Here is a 20,321-nt window from a genome sequence, read left to right on the forward strand (position 1 = left end):
TGCAAAGGCAAAACCGCAATGATTACATGAATGCGATTGGAGCCACTAGATAATCTTTTTCCTCTTTTAAATTACCAATCAGTCTATTAGGGTTTTAAGAAATGCTAAGGGAATTGGCTTAAATGTGAGACTTTTTATGGATTATCTACTATATTTCATAATTTAACTTCAATTTTTTTTACTAACATTATAAAATATTGTGTAAAAAATTTGAGGTGATAAAAAGTCTATAAAAAATCACACTTTTAAGAGAGTACACTAATCCTTTCTCAAGGGATTTTGACTTGGAAGAGTGGGTCTCCACCTGCGGCCACCACCTTCTTCATGGATTGAATGGTAAGGAGCACCACACGTGGAGTCTGAATCAAGGAACTGTCCAACCACAATAAAAAGGACACAACTCAGCAAATTAAATTTATATTTTTGGTAGGAAATCAAACGAAAAAAAAATATTTGAGAAACGTCCAAACTTACAAACAAACTCTCTCATCCTTCTAATGAATGAAAGCAATAATTTCAATGGAAAAAACTATTGTTTTTAAGAAAAAGAGAACGGTAATATTCCAAGAATTATAGAACCAAGTTCATGCAGACATAGAACATGATCAATAAGTAAAAAGTATTTTATCATAATGTTAAGAAACATCGATATATATAGATATATATGTAGAACAAACATGATAACAAAAAATATTTTAAATTGTAATTGAATGATTCAACCATTAATCGTTCAAGTATTCTTTCAAAGATCATCTCTTATGTTTCATCTCATAAGGCGTCCCTCAAACTTATTTGATGAATTCTTCAATACAATAGGATTGTTAGATTATTAAAATAATTCTTTTTGCCAATACTTAATATCATATCGCCACGGATCTAAATGTAAATCTGAAATAATCTGGTAATTATAAAAAATAAACAACTTAAAACAAAGAGAGAAGATTGTTCTTTATAATATGTATGTATATATATTTTAGATATTTATTATGGATCATAGGCCAACCATATAATTCCCACTCATTATTTTTGTTGCTTAAAGCTTGCCTGGCCTCTTCCCTTGAGTCTTGACCCTTATCCTTTCCTTTCTGTTCTCTTCTCTCTCTCTCTCAAACAAAAGTGAGAAAAAAACAACTCAAACAGCTGCTGAGCTGCCACCTTCCCCCTTCGGCAAAAATTTCATGCTCCGCAGTCCACACGAGAGAGACCCACTAGGCCAGGCCAGGCCAGGCCACCACAAATTGATAGAAATTGCGCTGCTGGGTCAGCTTTCTACAGTTGTTTGTACCAGGAGAAACCAAGGGAAAAGAATTAAAAAAATAAAAAAATAGTGAGTGATCGATCGTCCCCTCCATATGATCATGGAAGCAGATAATGGGATCCGCTGCAGGCCCAATTTTCCACTACAATTCCTCGACAAAACAAACCAAGTCGATGACGATCCAGAACCAGCTGCTGCATGCTCTACTGTCGCCGATCCCGGTTCAGACCCCAACAGAACCGGTTCTTCCATTCAAGAAGAACAACCCAGTAACAAGAAGCCTCCCCCGAAGAGGACATCCACCAAAGACAGGCACACGAAAGTCGACGGGCGGGGCCGCCGCATCCGCATGCCCGCCACGTGCGCAGCTAGGGTTTTCCAGCTCACGCGTGAGCTAGGGCACAAGTCCGACGGCGAGACCATCGAGTGGCTCCTTCAGCAGGCCGAGCCTTCCGTCATCGCCGCCACCGGAACCGGCACTATTCCCGCCAATTTCACCTCCCTCAACATCTCGCTCAGGAGCTCCGGGTCGAGCATGTCGGCGCCGTCGCACTACTTGAGGACTAACGCGAGTAATTATTACTTCAACTCCAACAACTTCGGAGCAGCTGCGCCCACCGCGCAATTGGGTACGGCGGAGCACTCGCAGCGCGGAAGGATTTTGTTTCCCGGGGCAGGGTTAATGTCGTCTGAGAGTTCTCCTCCGTCGTCGATGTTGTGGAATTTCAATAATTCTGGCAACAATAATCTAAGTAATAATACAATGTTGGAAGCTAAGCAAGAGTTAGGTGATCATCATCAGGCTGTTACTCTCGATGAGGCAAGTAGTATGGCGAGAAAGAGAATTCGGCCGGAGCAAGATTTGTTATCCGCGAGTACAGGTTCAATTCCTGCGAGTCAAAATACAATTCCGGCTACATTTTGGATGGTGGCAAATAATAACCCTAGTAGTAGCCAAGGGAGTATTCACCACGAACACATTAATTCCATTAATCCCATGTGGACAATTCCAACAGTTGGTAACGCCGGCAATATGTATCGAGGGCCCGTGGCTGGCGGTGGCCACGGCTTGCATTTTATGAATTTCGCTTCTCCATTGGCTATATTGCCTGGCCAACAATTGGGTACGGGATCAATTACAACAACCCAAGGCGCCGCCGACGGCCACTTGGGAATGTTGGCCGCGCTCAACGCATATCGGCCTATTCTTGGCGGGGTAGCCATGGAGTCTCCTGTGAATGGGCAGCATCCGCACCAGGGAGCGGACGAGGGACATGATCGTAATACCAATGCTAGGTAGTCTCTATTAATTAATCCTTGCTAGGTTAAGTATTCCAACAAGAGTACTATGGTTTTTGGTACTTTTATTTTTGTTTTTTAGAATTAATAATTACTAGCTAGTTTCTTAATTAAGTGCATATATGTCCATTTTAGAGCGAAGGCGCAAGGTTGATTGCTTTGAATTTTGAGTTAATGTTGGATATTTGGTGTGAGTCAGCTAGTAAGAAGATTTTATCAGGGTTTTTTATTAGAGGAAAATTTTCGTTTATAATATGGGTGAACGACAGTTGTGTTTTAATTACAAAAACGTATGGCGTGTTTTTTGGTATGATTGGACTGCAACCAATATATAACTTCATCATGCATGGTTTAGTTGCTAATAACTATTAATTCAGAATATGTGTTGCCATAACATATTTGCCACAGATCGAGTTCAGGAAAGCCTACATGCATGCATTTCTGTCGTTACTAATGAATTAAGGCTAGCTCATTTGTTTTTCATCTTGGATCAACATAAACTCGATCATAATCTGTTTCTGTAGAAACATTTGCTTCCCCCACTGAAAAGTTTGCATGTCTGATTATGACTGGCTAGACATATCTACGTATGATGTCCCACGATCATGAACTAGAGTTTTTCTAAAATACATCGGTGTATGAGATGCACAAATGTTCGAACTGCTACATTGAGTTTAGGAAAGCCTATGTGCATGCATTTCTGTCGTCGTTAATGAATTAAGGCTCTTTTCTTTATCCTGGATCAATCAATATAAACTCAATCAATGATCATATAAGGCTCTTTGTATCTTTCTTTCATTGATCAAAATCTGAAACTTTCAAGTATATATACTCCCAGTACATATATAGGATACACCATAGCATTGTAGAATTTTCACAAAACCTTTCATTGATCAAAATTTTATGAGCTGCTAAGAATCAGAAACATTTGTTTCCCACACTGCAGTATTGGACTTAAAAATTCTTTGAAAGAGTTTCCATGTCTGGTTCTGATTCGCTAGAAATACGTATACATGATCTCCCACGATCATGAATTAATAATATGCATCATACTGCTACCCTCCCAGTAGCTACTGCAGTTGTGATTCAGGTTCCGTACGTAAGCCGGGCCAGGATGAAGAAGCCCCACAACGCCTAATCAGGTCGATCCGGACCCTTAATTAAGATGGCTGTACGCACTCGCTACTCACGTTTTATCAGCAAATGGTCAGATGGGAGAGCAATTTAAAGGCATGAGTACATCGTTAATGTGACATCTTGTGTCAATGATACAACGGTATGTAAATAAAACTTTACACATGTATTTGTATCACTGATGCAAGACGCTGCAGTAATGATGTACTCGTGAATTAGCCGACCATTGCCTATAAATAAATTGAAACCAATAATATACAGTGGTACTCGCTGACTTCTGCATGCATTTCTCTTCTTTCTGTAGCGACTTATTTGTTCGTATATAATTAAGGTCGTCGTCAGTGCTATCTTATGGTATATATAGAGATGGATCAAATTAAGTGGCTGGCTAGCTAGCTTAGCTACTACTGCATGTGGTCCTGCATGACCATTTTCATTCATTGTATTGGTTAAGTGGCTAGCTAGGACATGGCAGATAGACGTTGATACTACTGCAGTTCTTCATGGAAATATATACATATATATGCACATTTACATGTGTGTGTATTAATTTGTCCTACCTATATATGTTCCTATCTTAATTAACTTTTTTTTAACAAGCAATGACAGAGAGCGATCGATGTGAAACGTCGGTCATTTAAGTTTGGTCACTTAGCATTAGGACATGGGTTTGCTTTGCTTTTATGTTATAGCCAGCATGGTTGTCCATGACCCAACAACTTCAAATATGTGTATTGTGTTTGACCCTATAAACAGTTAGGACAAACCAAATTACAACATTTTCCTCCTACTTATTCTTCTATTTTTTTCTATCATCCTTGTCTTCTCTTTCTCTCTTCTTGTGTGCAACTCTATGTTGCCACCAAACTCGCAAAAAAATGCCTGAGTTGACAAACCTTGACAATCTTCAACATTACTCCCCAGTTTCTTATGGCCACCCTCGACAAGCCTCTACATATCATAGTAGTTGTTGGGATATGTTGGCATAAGCCTTCGGTAGATGTTGACAAAAATCAACAAGTTTCTACCAGGTGCTTGACAAAATGATCCATAATTTTTTTATTTTTTTGTCAAAATCATAACCCCATTATTTGAAAACCTTGGTTTTGCCATACACGAATTATTGATTAATTTTCATGAATATATATTATATATTTATATATATATATACATACACACACTTATTATGTATATAAATGCTCAAAGAGTTGTTGGATGCAAGTTGCAATCTTTTAAGCCTATTTTTAATTATTGAATTATAACTTGCATGATGTCAGTATTGTATGATTGTTCTATTTCGTCTCAGTGTTCTTAAACAACCGTTTCATTTAGAGTTTAGGATTTTTTTCATTGAATAAAAGTGATAATATTAATTTATTTTATGGAAAGTGTTATTGGCACTTCAAAATTTTTATTCTACACTCCTCACATGTATATTTTTCTTTCCAAATATAGAAAGTTTGGAGGGTAGAATGAGATTTTTGGAGTGCCAATAACAATTTCATGTTTTATAATAGAGTGAAAACGAGAGTTACCCAATTTAATTACAATATATACTTGCTCCCGGGAACCTTGAACTAGCTCGCTTGGATCAATATTATCTCTTAGTTTTTTGGTTAAATCAAGCACTTAAAAAGATGAAACACATGCTAATTTGGCTACAAAATCGTTATTTTACACACTCATATCTAAATTATGGAGAAGAAAATTCAAACTTGAATGTAAGGAAAGAGTATGTAGCTCTAAACTTAGACATGCAAGAGAGGAAACGCATGTTAATTTGTTTGTTTCTTCTTCTTCAACGATAGATATGGTTTTCGTACTACGTATATTGAAGTACTGGTGTAAAAAATACACAAACATTATAGCCGAACAACTGAGACGTAGTATTGTAGTCATACCACAATTTATATTGAAATATAGAATAATATATATGAGTGTATGGCAAGAGGACTTTAAAATCTCCATACCACATTGGTAGGTACGATTAGTATTGCAGGCCCCGGTGGATATTATTGTTATTTAAATAGCACTATGTGCAAGCTAGCTATGAAGATAAAATTGCTCATCATTGGACCATCCAGATGCTTCACTATATAAATCATACCTAGCTAGTGATTCATACAGTGATTTTCATTTAACTGCAACCACATGATGATAACGTCATTAAAATGAATAGAGTGTTGTTATACTCACCCCAATGTCTTATTTCTCTACTCAAATTAGAGTGTTGATAAGTCCAATTGAGCCTTCACTCATGCCAAGGCCTCCCTTCCCGATTTTATTCCTGTTAGAATTCTAGAATCTTGTCATTTTCCAGATCTTCAGCCGATTGCGACTCTTCTTCCTCCTCTCTTCAGACCCCCAACGCAACCCCCTTCCCTCCCCTGCATTCGCAAATTTCATCCTCATATGCCCCATTTCCAAATTGGGGACAACCCAATCTCATCCCTCCAAGCCCAATTTCTTCTTCTCGTCTCCCATTTCATTTTTGAAAATTTAAATAATTATTTTATTAGTCAAATGCTTTGAACTATTATATATGATTAAACTAGAGGAATATAAAATGGAGAAAATCCTCTCTTCTTTTTTTTTTTCGAGGAATTACAATAATTGTGAGGGATGGTGAATGGAAAAGAGATTTTTTTTTGTTTTTGGTTTTATTTTGTTTTGTTTTGTTTTGCTTTGGTCATTAGGAGTCATTTTAAGAGGATAAAATTGGTATGAAATTTTTATTAAAAAGTGAGTGTGGAGTTAAGACAGTTAGAGGTGAGTTCGCCAGCACTCAATAAATATTAAATAGGGATATGATATCCACACATCCTTTTTTACTTCTCTCACATCTTTTTGGTTTTCGGCTGTCGGATCGGATGAATTAAAGAAAATCAACGGACATAAATTAACAAGGGGTGTGTGAGAAGTAAAAAGAGGGTGTGGATAGCACATCCCTATTAAATATTAATGCTTCGATAAGTATGCGTGTGATTCGTTGTACTATACTTCTCTAATCATTCTGATTAATCATTGATATTTGAAAGGAATGTGTCTTCAAACCGTTTGAGCTTGCCGGCTATGCTTCTGGTTTGTTCTAATCCTATACTCAAATTCGGTATCGCTAGTAAATTTTTAAGGCCTCGTTAATATGTTGTATATGATTAAATTATAGAATGGGTAACCTTTTAAATTCAAGATATATTAAAGATAGCGTAGAATGAATTTTTTCATTTTGAGGGGATTACAAAGGGGATACACATGAAGAAAATTTCTTCATTCTACTTAATTTTCTTCTTTCTACTCCTACTATCTTGTGAGTATCCTATTTTCAAGTTGGCCACAATTTTTTCATTTCCCTTTAACATACATTGAAAATCATGATTTATTTGTTCCAATTCAATTTTCTATATCAAACAACGCCCAAGAGACTAGAATAAGAATCTTAAACCAAAATGACAACAAAAAAAAACAAAAAATTCAAGAGCAAATTAATGGAAACAATGGCGTAGCCACACCAAAGGCTACGGTGGGCTGTAGCCCAGGAAGAGTTTGTGGCATATGTGTGTGCATATATATATTAGTGCATATATGTATATCTCGTAGTGCATAATCTAATATAATAGACAAAAAAAAAAAACTGCAAGAAGAATTAATTTTTAATGAAATTAGCCCGGCGAGTATTTAGCATAACTAGAAATATAAAACTTATCATGGAAAATGTGATGCCATTTTGTTCAAGATTATTCTGCTTTGATTCAGCGGACTTTATATTAGTTTCAATCAATTTTTTTAAGATTGCCTTTACATCTACTTTCCTTGTTTTGATTTGTGCTAGTTGTGTGATTGTAATTGAGATGTCAAGTTTTTTATCTTCTTCTTGTCTTTGCATCTAAATATATGTAAATTTGATGATTCATTGTAATATTTGCGGTTTGCAAATGCAAAGATGGTTGAGTTCATGCCAAGTAAATTTGAAGTATACAAATACGTTAAACTTAAATTTGTGCATGCAATATATATGTAGCAAAAAATAAAATAAAAATCATTTGATTTTATGATAATTTTTTTGGCTAGCCCACCCATAAAAAATTTTCTAGCTCCGCCATTGAATGGAAATCAATGTTTGTCAACTAAATTAAAAATAGTCAGGTCTTAATGTGACATGCATGCATGTTGGATACTGCATGCAAAAAATTTAGGGAGTTTTAACAAAACACTCATGGTACTGTTCACTTTTAACGAAAAATCACATTTATACCTTTCCCTATATTCACTATACCTTTAAAAATAGTTTTTCAATTAAAATGAATTTTTTTTTTTACTTTTCGTTAGTTTTCCTAAAAATTTAAGCTTCACAGTGTATAGTGACAGTACATTGCAGTGAAGTTGCCGTTTCTCGGCCATGCCTCCCTCCTTCCATCGAGAGAAAATTTGAACCTGAAGGAAAGTTATTAAATATGTGAAAACAGCACTGTTTACGATTTAACGGGACCTAGAGCTATAGTGATCGGACAAGGATTGTCTGCCCTCTATTTCTGGTGTCCTTTCGTACCTTCTTGTTTTGTGTGATCACGATTAAGCCACGTCAACATTTTATATTATTTTTTTATAGATATAATAAGAAAAAAATAAATAATAATATAAAATGTTGACGTGGTTTAACCGTGACCACACAAACAGGAGGGCACAGAAAGGGCACCAAAAGTGGAGGGCAGACAATCCTTGTCCATAGTGATCTGCATACGGTGGGCCACCTCATTTGTTTATTTTCCTAGATTTTGGGCCTCGAGCAGAAGCACTAACTAAAATATCACTCCAATTTATCCGCCCACTAATTATTGCTCAATTAATTAACATCAAATCTGCTATTTCTTTGTGAAGTTAAAGACTGTCATGCATTATCTAAAATTTGGGCAAAGCAGTCTTAACAAAATTTGATCTCTATGTCAATTGTGTGACAATTACGTGAGATATCGTCCTGATATCACTTAATCTTACTGCATGATTTTTATAGTGTTCGAGTGATTTGAAGGATGAGAGTGGTGACCTCTTTTAGATTTGATTAAGTTTTTTCACTCGATCGGTAACTTCTCATTTACAAGTCAATATTGTTGGGACCTGGATTGTCTGCCCTACCCCATTTCATACTCTTCTATTTATATGGTCACGGTTAAACTTCGTAAACATTTTATATTCTTATTATTTTTTGTCTTATTATTTCTATAAAAAAATCAATATAAAATGTTGACGCAGCTTAATCGTGACCACAAAAATAAAAAAAGATAAGAAATGTATGAGATGAGGAAGGTAGACAATTCAGGTCCATATTGCTGAGGCATGACAATCTAATCAACATGCCTACTAGCAATGTCTAGTAGTAACAAGCTGTCAATCATTTGGCCTATTTGGAGGCTAACACAATTTAGGGTTAAACGATTAGAACAAAACTGGGTTCGCAACAAGTTTGGATAGTTAATTAACAAGGTTGGAGAAGGATTTAACAGAGAATTCAATCCCTAATGATGATTAGCGACTGTATCTTACTGTCAAGCAGGCTCGAAGTTCAAAAATCGGTGCCTAGTTTCTTGTGTACAAATCTCCGCAAAATCAGCTTACACTTTGCAAACTTTTCAACGTTTTCTTTCTTGTCACCTTTATAGCCAGCTTTTTGAAACCCTTCTCCAATCTCTCTTTTTATCGACCCAGCTCATAATTTTATAAGAGCTCAAAAGGACGTAGCAGTAAGATTGTATACAGCCAATCTGCAAGAGATGGGTCGTAACGATAATTCTGGGAATTTTCTACAAGTTGTGGCTAACAACTTTGATGTTCTTGCTTTGTATGTCCCCCTTAATTAGCCCCATCTCTAAATTCTACAACTACATAAATGTATGATTGTTCTTGTTCAATTAATCTGGTCCTTAACATATCTAAGTTGGATTCTTTGTCTCTCATTTGCAGGCCTCTAGTCACACTAGTTTATCCCCTGTAAGTATAGTATCATGATTCTGTGCCTTTCTTCTTGAACGAACACTGCTAATACGGTTTTTCTAGTATGCTATATGGAGTATTCTACATACTGAATATATATTTCTTCCGTTAGATCTTAGTTAAGAATCAATGATAAACAAAACATTTGTATATATAGGATACACCTGAGCGTACTAGAAGTTTCGCTAGCAATCACCTATGGTTTCATGATAATTGTTGTGTTTTTTTTGCTAGATATGCTTCAATTAGGGCAATAGAAACCAAGTCTCGTACTGATGATCAACAATGGCTTACCTATTGGGTTCTGTATTCTCTGATGACAATCTTCGAGCTCACATTCGCCAAAATCCTTGAATGGTACTGTTTTTTCTTGTTAGATTTCAGATAGAATGTTGTTCATAACTAATTCCGGTCTAATTCTCAATGTCTAATGAAGTATCTAGTTAGAAACTGGCAAACTATAACCCTAATTATCCTATAATATATGTCCTCACTATCGATCAGCTTTCCGGTATGGACTTATGCCAAGTTGATATTCACATGTTGGTTGGTGCTGCCACAATTCAACGGAGCTGCATATGTATATCGACGCTTCATCAGACCCTACTATATGAACCCACAAGTTGCTCATCAAATGTGGTATTTCCCAAGAAAGAAGGGCGGTAGCCTCTTCAGCAAGCCGGATGACGTTTTAACCGCTGCCGAAAAGTACATGGAAGAGCACGGGACAGAAGCATTTGAAAGGCTCATAAGCAAGGTACATTGATATGCCTAGCTAATTTGTGTGTATGTGAAAGTCCCACGTCGAAACTTGAGAAACTAAAATACAGATAAAATACAACATATTGTAGAAACTGAAGAAGCTAAGAAACTAAAATACAGATAAAATGCAAATATATTGTAGAACCATCAAAAAAACGCCAAAGATTTTGGCCGAGGTGGAACGGTTTGACTTGGCTTTCCCATATCAGATAGTTGGTGTCAATGAGTTTCAAGGAAACAAGATGAGAACTGTTTGGAATGGAAAGAGTAGGAAGCGTGCAGGAGGTTGCCATGAGGGAGAGAAACACGGAGAATGAGGATCGGACGAGGCTTTAGAAAGTTGATAACGTGTAGAAACTGATTTTCTTAAATATTTACAAGACCAACATACAAGATATATATACAAATGGGTGGCTAATAATATACGGTTACAGCTCAAAGGCGATAAACATAAACATCAACATAAATATAGAGCTACAACATAATTGACAGTTGGCTATTATTCTAGAATTAATGTCTATAACTATTGTAACGGTGTAACTATTGTAACTCTCTAACACATATAATAGTTCCACTACTAATTGTATTTATAGCAGTCTTTCATATATATAAAACCTTATTCAACTCACTGGTAATATGTGAATGTGATTAAGTTAGAAACAATATAAGTGTTAATTGGTAGTGATCATCTTTCCATGTTCATGTTGCAAGTATATGAAGGAATATTATTTCTGGTTTGCAGGCTGATAGAGAAAGGAGCAACAGGAAGAGCAACAACTACATGATCTTTGATGACGATTATATGTACTAATTAAATCGCAGTTCCTGTCTTAATTAATTCTATTAACAGTACTTATGCTGATCTTTTCCTAAACAACATTTTGTATGGTACGTCTCTTAAATCATGAAATGGTGTGTGTGGATTTGGTTTTTAGTATTTTTGGCTGCAAGTGCATTGTGCTGCTAAGCCAACACATACATCTAACAATGCGATACCAACTTAAAACCACATAAACAAGAACGAAACTAATAATTTTCTTGAATTATTTAATGAATATATATATATATATATATATATATATGCATGGCAAGTTTCATCACAGTTCTTATCACGAAACGAAAAAACATATGTCCCTAAACCCTAAATCCAATATATAGTCAATAACTGAGCCGATACCTTCACATCGGATTCCAGCAAAAGTTGAAAATGTTTTTGAAACGAATATTCTTTAATAAAAATCCAAGTGATTTTGTAATTTAAAATTAATTTTACCAAAAACGCTTTTAGTAATTTTAAAAGTACTTCAAAACAAGCTATTTATATTGTTGATTTTTTGTTTTTTAAAGCATATTTGGTGACAGCTCTTTCTTCTTGTTCTTTATTTTGGGATCGAAACATTATTGGGGGACATCTTTTTCTTATCAAAGCATTAGGGGACATAACTCTATAAAGAATCAATTCAATGGTGCTTTTTTATCATCTAAAAAGACCACCAAAGTGGCAATCCAAAGCGAGCTTATTCTTTATACCTAGGCTAAAAATTAATTTTATAAACAGGACTGGTTTTCTTTAATACATACAATATTTGTATTTCTACTAATTTAATTTTCAGATTCATCTAAACGATATTGTACTCTAAAACCAATCTTGATTGCAAAAGTAAAATCAAAGCTTATTTGTATAAGAGAAACACATTCGTTGTACTGAATATAACAACAGACACATCTACATACAGATATTATGATACAAAATATTTACTACACTAAATTCATCTAAATTATATATAAAAAAAATTCAAACTTTAATACAAAGAAAAAACCACATTAGTCTAATTAATTTATCTAATCTGAAATCTGTGTTATTTAATTTGGTCAAAAAATAAGACATGGTTTCTATTTGGGTCAACAAAACAAGACATGCTTTTTTCTTGGTCAACAAAATACGACAAGCTTTTTTCTTGGTCAAGAAATAAGACAGTGCTTATTGGCGCAAATAAGGACAAAAGCAAACCATCCCGGTCCCGCGAGATTTTCAGTTGGTGACGTGGCATGAAGCAGGAGCGACAAAACCAACTGCTCAACTTCAAAAGAACGAAAGAGAGAAAGGAAAAGGAAAAGAAAAAGAAAAGAATGAGAGAGGCGCGCACGTTAGCTAACAAACAACCACAATCCCCGAAGCTCTGCTACATTCCACATTGACGACGACCTCTCCGACGACGACGACGACGACGACGACGACCTCTCCGACGTCGCAGAGCGCTCGCTTACTTCTCCTCCCATTTTCCTGTAAATTTTTCCAATTTTTTTAACTTTCTTTTTTCTTTTTGGAAGTGAGCGACGTCCGATTTTTGGCGAATTTCTTCATCTTTCTCGCAATGTAGGTAAAATCAGTCTTCGTTTGCCCTAATCTGCGCTCTCTTTTGGTTTAGAATGTGTGCTTTGGTGTCGAAAAATACAAAAATCTCAAGTTTTCCGAGGAATTCGACCGCGTATGTGAATTTTAGGGTTTCTCTGATTTCCAAGGAGCTGGTTTGAGCTGTTTCGGAGCAGAAAGTTGATCGGTGGAGCCTCGTTTGGTTGAAATTTAGGGTTTGGTTTTACGGAATTGCAAAATTCTGAGGAGGGGTTTGAGTTTCTTGAGCTGCAAGGTTATGTTGTTGAGAGCCGAGGTTTATTTGTGGGTGTAATGGGTTAGGGGTGGAGCAAAAAAATTTCCTTTTGTTGTTTTAATGGGGAGGAGTTGGGAATTGGGTTATGGTATTAGGTGGTGGTGGTGTTCAAATGGGTATTGGGTCTTGGACTTCTGGGCAAAACCTGATATTGCAACTTGAATGGCTAGTCCTCAGAGAAGCGGTCCGGTCGAGAGGGATATCGACCAGGTTTGTTCTTTTTCATCAGTTATTTCCCATGGAATTAACACTCAGAGTGAGCCATGACAAATTTTTTTTGTTCAAATGATGTATTGAGCTTAGTCATTTCAGCTCATGTTTCCATTTTTCTTCTTTCCATTCTGTTTGCAGGCCATCACAGCACTTAAGAAAGGTGCAACTTTGTTAAAATATGGACGCAGAGGGAAGCCGAAATTCTGCCCATTCCGGCTTTCTAATGTAAGTTGGCTCGACATATAGCCTTGTTTGGTTTCTGCTCTTTTGGCTCAGATAATTCTGGTTTCGTTTCAGGACGAGGCTCTTTTGATATGGTACTCTGGCAAAGAAGAAAAACACCTTAAACTTTGTCATGTTTCGACAATTATTCCTGGCCAGCGTACTGTGAGTTTCAGCTCCCATTCTGTTTTCGGATAAAATCTCCACCAAAGCTTGACTGTAAAATCTCAATTTTCTTGAACGCTTATGCCTGCTCTCGAAAGAAGCTTACATGGAAGATTTGTTCTTTGGTGGCTTCACCAATTACCTTCCATAGATAATTATAAACATCACTGCGGTTTTTCTTTGCAGGCAATATTTCAGCGGTATCCACGGCCTGAAAAGGAGTACCAGTCATTTTCGCTTCTATACAACGATAGGTCCTTGGACTTGGTGAGTAAATTTGCTACATATATTCAAGGATCATTGATGCAACTGCATGTATAAAGCACCTGAGAAATTGTATTTTCTGGTATATCATGGTTTAATCAGTTACCACCCCCTGCTGGACAGATATGTAAAGACAAAGATGAAGCTGAAGTTTGGTTTGTTGGTCTTAAGGCGATAATCACTCGAGGTAATTACCGGAACTGGAGAAGCGAATCAAGATTGGAGGGCACATCAATAGATAGCCCCCATGCTCGGACTCGGCGACATTCTCCAACAGTGACACCATTCTGCATTGGGGTGATTTATCTGTTGTTATTTCTTTTATAAGGAAACAAAGAATATACTTCTCTTGATGTATCTGGCATTTACGTTTTATTTCTTGGTGTTTTTACCAAATACGACAGGATCCAAGAGATACTGAGGGAGTTTCTTTGGAGAATATCCCACAGAGTAGATTAGGACGAGCATTCGCTGACATAATATCTTATACCGCCACCCCCAAGAATGCCATACAAGCTGAATCAGTCTCAAATGCATCGTTATCACCTGTATCTGTGGATAACTCCAATGGTCGAAATTCTGCATCTGAAGCATTTCGGGTTAGTTTATCTAGTGCTGTAAGCTCGTCTAGTCAAGGTTCTTGTCAAGATGATTTTGATACTTTAGGAGATGTTTTTATTTGGGGCGAAGGTATTGGTGGTGGAGTACTTGGAGGCGGTGTGGATAGAGTAGGGAGCTCATATGGTTCCAGGACGGATGCTCTTCTGCCTAAGGTATTAGAATCAACAGTGGTCGTAGATGTTCACGGAATTGCTTGTGGTGCCAGACATGCTGTTCTAGTCACCAAGCAAGGGGAAATCTTCAGCTGGGGAGAGGAGTCAGGAGGCAGGCTTGGTCACGGTGTTGATACAGATGTTTCCCACCCAAAGCTCATTGAGACTCTTAGTGGGATGAATGTGGAATTAGTGGCATGTGGGGAATATCACACTTGTGCTGTTACACTTTCTGGAGATCTCTATACATGGGGTGATGGTACTCATCATTTTGGCCTGCTTGGGCATGGAAGTGAAGTTAGTCACTGGATTCCCAAAAAGGTATGTGGTCACTTGGAAGGTATCCACATATCCTATATCGCTTGTGGACCGTGGCATACAGCTGCTGTGACATCAGGTGGCCAGTTATTTACCTTTGGGGATGGAACTTTTGGTGCCTTAGGACATGGGGATCATAGTAGCACAAGCACGCCGCGGGAGGTGGAGACTTTGAGAGGGCTAAGAACAACAAGGATTGCTTGTGGTATTTGGCACACTGCTGCAGTTGTTGAAGTAGTGAATGAATCGTCTAGCCCCGAGACTTCTAGTAACTCTTCATATGGGAAGCTCTACACTTGGGGTGATGGTGATAAAGGCCGACTTGGACATGGTGATGAACAATCTAAGCTAGTTCCTGCACGCGTAGCTGCATTGGTTGATAAAAATATTTGTCAAGTAGCCTGTGGCCATAATCTCACAGTTGGCCTTACAACCTCAGGACAAGTATATACGATGGGAAGTGCTGCTTATGGACAGCTTGGGAATCCTTCAGCTGACGGGAAAGTTCCCACTCTGGTCGAGGGTGAAATTAGTTTTGTGGAAGAAATTGCATGCGGTTCTTATCATGTTGCAGTTTTGACTTCCAAGACTGAGGTTTATACTTGGGGAAGGGGTTCGAATGGGCAACTAGGCCACGGAGACAATGATCATAGATATACGCCTACCCCTGTTGATTGTATGAAGGATAAGCAAGTAAAGAGTGTAGCATGTGGTCCAAACCTAACGGCGGCCATTTGTCTTCATAAATGGGTATCAAGTGCTGACCATTCTGTTTGCTCTGATTGTCACAATCCCTTTGGTTTCAGAAGAAAACGTCACAATTGTTACAACTGTGGGCTAGTCTTCTGCAAAGCATGCAGCAGCAAGAAATCTCTGAAAGCTGCCTTGGCTCCAAATACGAACAAGCCATATCGGGTGTGCGACGAGTGTTATAGTAAACTGAAGAAGGCTGCAGAAGCCAGTTCTGCTTTGCGAAGTCCAATAAGAAGTGGAAATATGCGTCCTAAATCCCATGAGGTGACAGATAAAGAAAATCTGATCCCTATGTTACGGGCAACGCTCTCCAGACTCTCTTCTTTTGGCACAAACAACCAGGGCGAAAGCAAGCAGCTTAAGCAAGAAAGAAAACCAGAAGTGCGTGATAATCGTGTCTTCCCAGATTTGAATGGACAGTTGCAGTTAGGGGGTTTTAATTTGACAAGAGCATCAACTCCTCCCACTGCAGGTTCAGAAAAAGTTGTTTCGCCTTCTATTCCTGCCTCTAAAAAGGCTTCTCGGTATACATCTCCTGTTTCAGGAAAGTCAAGTCCACGCCGGTCTTCTGAAGAAATCATTCTTGAGGATTCAAAGCATATAAATGGAAGTTTGAGCCAAGAAATCATACAATTAAGGACACAGGTAGGCCTTTTTATAGTGCTTTAATGTCTACAATCTAATAGTTGATGACATCCGTGCATATAACTAAATCTTTTGGTGGGTTCTGGGATCCAAATCTTTGACATTCTGTAGCTGCTGAAGAGAGAGGAACTAGCCTAGCTTATGAACTGAGGAATTGGATTAAAATTTGCATCCTTACGAAAATTAGTTAAAGTAATGTGTATACATTACGCTGAAATTGTTCCAAAAACTATGTAGGTAGAAGGCCTTACTCTCAAATCCCAGCATCTTGAAGCTGAACTTCAACGCACATCAAAGAAATTGAAGGAGGTCTCTGCAATAGCCGCAGATGAAGCTGAAAAACGCAAATCTGCAAAAGAAGTTATTAAATCTCTAACTGCTCAGGTTGCAACCGTTCTGTGTTCGATGTTCTGTTTTTTCTTATGCTTTCTGATTCTTTGGCGTTGCAACTTATCCTATCCTCCGTAATTTTCTAGTGTTACACTGATTTTACTTGTCGAACAGTTGAAGGAGATGTCTGAAAGAATGCCTGAAGGGCAGATGAGTCACTGCAATACAGGTTCTATTTCGCATGCAATCAGCTTTGGAAACCAGTTATCCAAAGAGCCCTCTCTGTCAAACATAAATACTTCGCAAACTTTGTCCAATGGCAATTCAATGGATCGAATCCTAACTAATGGGACTAAATCACCAACTGGAAAGTCCGAGCGGGTGCTACAAGATGAACCTGGTGTATATATAACTCTAAGCTCCTTGCCAGACGGCAGTAATGAACTCAGGCGTGTTCGCTTCAGGTACCTCTCTCCTCCTCCCCCTTTATTTTCAGAGTCAGATAAATACAACCAAGTAAATATCTAAGGCCATGGCTTAGGCTGCAGAAGATTCACTCTGTTTCTTTTTCGGCCTGCCACGTTGTGCCGTCATTGCATTTGAATCCATTACCTTGAGGAATCTCCATCAGCTTTCTCACATTATCCTACCATTTCTGAATCATTCATATCTATGTTAGTTTTCCATAGTCTAGATTTTTCGAACGAAACTATTACAATCGACTTTATAATATCACGGTGCGGATTGATGAAATGTATTTGATGCCCTCTATCTTGTTTGCTGAAATTTAAATTGTTGTTCGACAGCCGGAGACATTTCACTGAAGAAGCAGCGGAGAGATGGTGGGCTGAAAATGGGGTAAAGTTATGTGAGCGGCACAACATAAAAGGTGCAGAGTAATATGCTGTCAGCTCTCCTGTGCAAACCTCATATGCGTACAACCAATGATCCTCTTCCCCACCAGAACGTGTAAATTATTGAACCCGTAAATCATTCCGCCGAGATAGGGCGAAGGATATGGAGTCGGAATTAGTAGGTAGACTGATATATTAGGATGTCAAAATTGAAAAGATGAGAAAGACATTTGAGAATTCTAGATATTCTGCGGTTAATGCTGTTTTTTTTCCCTTAAATTTGTGCCAAAATACTAGTTTTGTACAAATATCAATCTCTAACCTTATCTTTTGTACATCAAGTTGAACACAGTTCTTCAACCTTAACTATCCATCTCAATTGAGCTCAGTCCAGCTTCCTTAATCAGGTTGTCTTCTATTCGAACTGGCCGAAATTTCACTTCTCCCGCCATATTTTCATCTTCTATTTCCTGCCTTCTTGTTATATGATCCGGCAACCTTCCGGCAATCGCGTAAGTACCTGATAATAGCATTGAATTGGTCGGATGATCATCATTAAGTTCCAGTAGCACTTTCTGTACAGATTCCCCGAGAGCAACATACCCATAAACCCTGCAAGCCGAAAGCAGTGCACGCCATGCTGTAACATCAGTCTTAACGGGCAAGCTTTCAATTAGTTTATGTGCTTCCTCCAACAACCCGGCACGACCCAAAAGATCGACCATACAACCATAGTGTTCCACCTTCGGCACAAAGCCATACTTGCAAACCATCATCTCGAAACACCTAACTCCCTCTGCCACCAGCCCTCCATGGCTGCAAGCACTTAAAACTGCTAAGAAAGTGACCTCATTAGGTTGACAGCCCTCTTCTTCCATCCTATCGAATAGCCTTATGGCATTACCCGCCTGCCCATGAACACCATAACCTGAAATCATGGCAGTCCATGATTTCACATCTTTGCTTTCCATGCTCTCAAAGATGTCAAGTGCCTTGTCCAAAAACCCACATTTAGCATACATATCAACCAGAGCTGTTCCGAGAACCGCATCCAATACCAAGTTCTCGTCTTCCACATAATCCTTAATGCAACTCCCTACACTTACAGACCCAGAAGCAGCACAAACTGAAAGCAACCCGGCCAATGTAGATGAATTCGGTTTCATTCCTTCGAGTTTCATCAGCCTTAACAAGGCTACTGCTTCTTCTACCATGCCACATCTTGCATGCTTATCAACCAAACAATTCCATAACACGACATCCTTCACAGAAACTCCATTGAAAATCCGACGTCCTAAATCGATTTCCCCTTTCTTCGCGTACGCATCAATCAAAGCAGTAAGAACATGTAAATCCGAACAGAATCCAATCTTGATGCAATAGCCATGAATACACTCTTCTCCAAGGTGACTCTCTAAACCACCAATGGCAGACAAAAGGTTCAAAACGGTGGTCACAGTAGCTTCAAAACCGATTCTACACATTTGCTTGAACAAATCCACAACCACATGAGGCTTAGACGCATGAAGATACCCGCCCATCAAAGTATTCAACGAAACCAAATCATTTCTTTGAGGAAATTCATCAAACACCTTCCGGGCATCTTCAATCTTCCCAGAACTACAATAAAACTGCAAAAGGGTATTCTTTACATTGACAAACGGTCCAAACCCAGACCTCACAACAACCCCATGAATCCCTCGGCCGGTCCCAATGGCCGATTCACGAGCGCAGGCTTTGATCGTCGCGACGAAAGAGAACTGGTCCAGCGTGATATTCTGAGCTCTCAGGTTATTGAAGATATGAAAAGCATGCTTTGGATCATCGCTGATGGAGTAGGCTCTGAGCATGGTATTAAACATGAAGAGATTTGGGTTTTGTATTCGGTTGAAAATGGCGGCGGCGTATTGGATGTCTTGGATGGAAGAGGCGAGAAGCTTGCTGGAGGGAAAAGGAAGGTGGTCGAGACCAGTCTTGACCATGGACCCATGGATCTGTGAGATTTCTGAGACTGTTTTGCAGGATGGTAAAAGAGAAATGAGGCTGAGATCTTGGAAGAAGACGGAGTTGTGTGTGGGCGAAAGTGTGAGTCTTTGCCCCAGACGTGACGACTTGGCTATCAATGTCATCAGCCATGCGGCGCTGGCACGGCGGCGGCAGCGTTTGAATTGTTTGGAGCTCACGCCAAAAATTCAGGCATTCAAATACCAAAGCTCCGAAGCCATGTATAGTAGTGTCAGTTTTTGCATTCCATTCAATAAAGTTCAAAAAGTTCATGCAACTGGAATACCAAGTAATAGTACCTAGTAACTACCACTCTCGTTTTGTTTTAATTTGCTCATATGTCGTCTAGTTTGGGATATTGTCATCTTGGTATCCTGACCGGTCTTGAACTCCACAAATTACACAACTTCCATGCTAGTAAGTTTCTCTCGGTTGTTATGGTAGTCAATTAATTTTAGACTTTTGTTCGTGAAAATGTAAGCAATAGGATCTTGTCATCGCGACTATCAGGTTCTTTTTTTTTTATTGTATCTTGTTATGGTGAGAACTTACATGCAGCTGAAATATCATAAGTAATAGTATCTAGTAACTACCACTCTCTTTTTGTTTTAACTTGCTCATATGTCGTATAGTTTGGGATATTGTCATCTTGGTATCCTGACCGGTCTTGAAC

At 38.3% G+C, this 20,321-nt stretch overlaps 4 protein-coding genes across 6 annotated transcripts; 3 read left to right on the plus strand and 1 right to left on the minus strand.

The window, feature by feature from the left end:
- Window positions 1-1,008: 1,008 nt before the first annotated feature.
- LOC126597290 (transcription factor TCP15-like) lies at window positions 1,009-2,867 on the plus strand. Its single transcript, XM_050264071.1, has one exon. It carries the CDS (start codon window positions 1,353-1,355, stop codon window positions 2,556-2,558), a length of 1,206 nt encoding a protein of 401 aa, XP_050120028.1. The 5' UTR covers window positions 1,009-1,352; the 3' UTR covers window positions 2,559-2,867.
- A 6,494-nt stretch (window positions 2,868-9,361) lies between these two features.
- Window positions 9,362-11,372, plus strand: LOC126596542 (HVA22-like protein c). Its single transcript, XM_050263163.1, has 5 exons — window positions 9,362-9,524; window positions 9,647-9,673; window positions 9,911-10,033; window positions 10,181-10,433; window positions 11,181-11,372. Exons 1-5 carry the CDS (start codon window positions 9,457-9,459, stop codon window positions 11,247-11,249), a joined length of 540 nt encoding a protein of 179 aa, XP_050119120.1. The 5' UTR covers window positions 9,362-9,456; the 3' UTR covers window positions 11,250-11,372.
- Window positions 11,373-12,504: 1,132 nt separating this feature from the next.
- LOC126596539 (PH, RCC1 and FYVE domains-containing protein 1-like) lies at window positions 12,505-17,979 on the plus strand. Of its 3 annotated transcripts, XM_050263160.1 has the most exons (10): window positions 12,505-12,724; window positions 12,868-13,317; window positions 13,459-13,545; window positions 13,618-13,707; window positions 13,894-13,974; window positions 14,074-14,268; window positions 14,376-16,460; window positions 16,698-16,844; window positions 16,965-17,254; window positions 17,597-17,979. In XM_050263160.1, exons 2-10 carry the CDS (start codon window positions 13,270-13,272, stop codon window positions 17,688-17,690), a joined length of 3,117 nt encoding a protein of 1,038 aa, XP_050119117.1. In that variant the 5' UTR covers window positions 12,505-12,724; window positions 12,868-13,269; the 3' UTR covers window positions 17,691-17,979. The 3 variants fall into 3 exon arrangements, with proteins under 3 accessions (XP_050119117.1, XP_050119116.1, XP_050119118.1); XM_050263159.1 differs by having other exon boundaries at window positions 12,505-13,317; XM_050263161.1 differs by having other exon boundaries at window positions 12,508-13,317; window positions 14,095-14,268.
- LOC126596540 (pentatricopeptide repeat-containing protein At1g26900, mitochondrial) lies at window positions 17,891-20,011 on the minus strand. The gene has a single exon (XM_050263162.1). The coding sequence runs from the start codon at window positions 19,771-19,773 to the stop codon at window positions 18,007-18,009; it is 1,767 nt and encodes a 588-aa protein (XP_050119119.1). The 5' UTR covers window positions 19,774-20,011; the 3' UTR covers window positions 17,891-18,006.
- Between the last annotated feature and the right edge of the window lie 310 nt (window positions 20,012-20,321).

The sequence above is a fragment of the Malus sylvestris genome, chromosome 13 (genome assembly GCF_916048215.2).
Source record: "Malus sylvestris chromosome 13, drMalSylv7.2, whole genome shotgun sequence".
NCBI classification, from domain to species: Eukaryota; Viridiplantae; Streptophyta; class Magnoliopsida; order Rosales; family Rosaceae; genus Malus; species Malus sylvestris.

Coding starts and splice junctions, on each gene's coding strand:
- LOC126597290 (XM_050264071.1), top strand. CDS start 1,353: ATGATCATGGAAGCAGATAATGGGATCCGCTGCAGGCCCAATTTTCCA.
- LOC126596540 (XM_050263162.1), bottom strand. CDS start 19,773: ATGACATTGATAGCCAAGTCGTCACGTCTGGGGCAAAGACTCACACTT.
- LOC126596542 (XM_050263163.1), top strand. CDS start 9,457: ATGGGTCGTAACGATAATTCTGGGAATTTTCTACAAGTTGTGGCTAAC. Junction 9,525..9,646: donor AACTTTGATGTTCTTGCTTT/GTATGTCCCCCT, acceptor TCTCATTTGCAG/GCCTCTAGTCACACTAGTTT. Junction 10,034..10,180: donor TTCGCCAAAATCCTTGAATG/GTACTGTTTTTT, acceptor ACTATCGATCAG/CTTTCCGGTATGGACTTATG.
- LOC126596539 (XM_050263159.1), top strand. CDS start 13,270: ATGGCTAGTCCTCAGAGAAGCGGTCCGGTCGAGAGGGATATCGACCAG. Junction 16,845..16,964: donor TTAAATCTCTAACTGCTCAG/GTTGCAACCGTT, acceptor CTTGTCGAACAG/TTGAAGGAGATGTCTGAAAG. Junction 17,255..17,596: donor CTCAGGCGTGTTCGCTTCAG/GTACCTCTCTCC, acceptor GTTGTTCGACAG/CCGGAGACATTTCACTGAAG.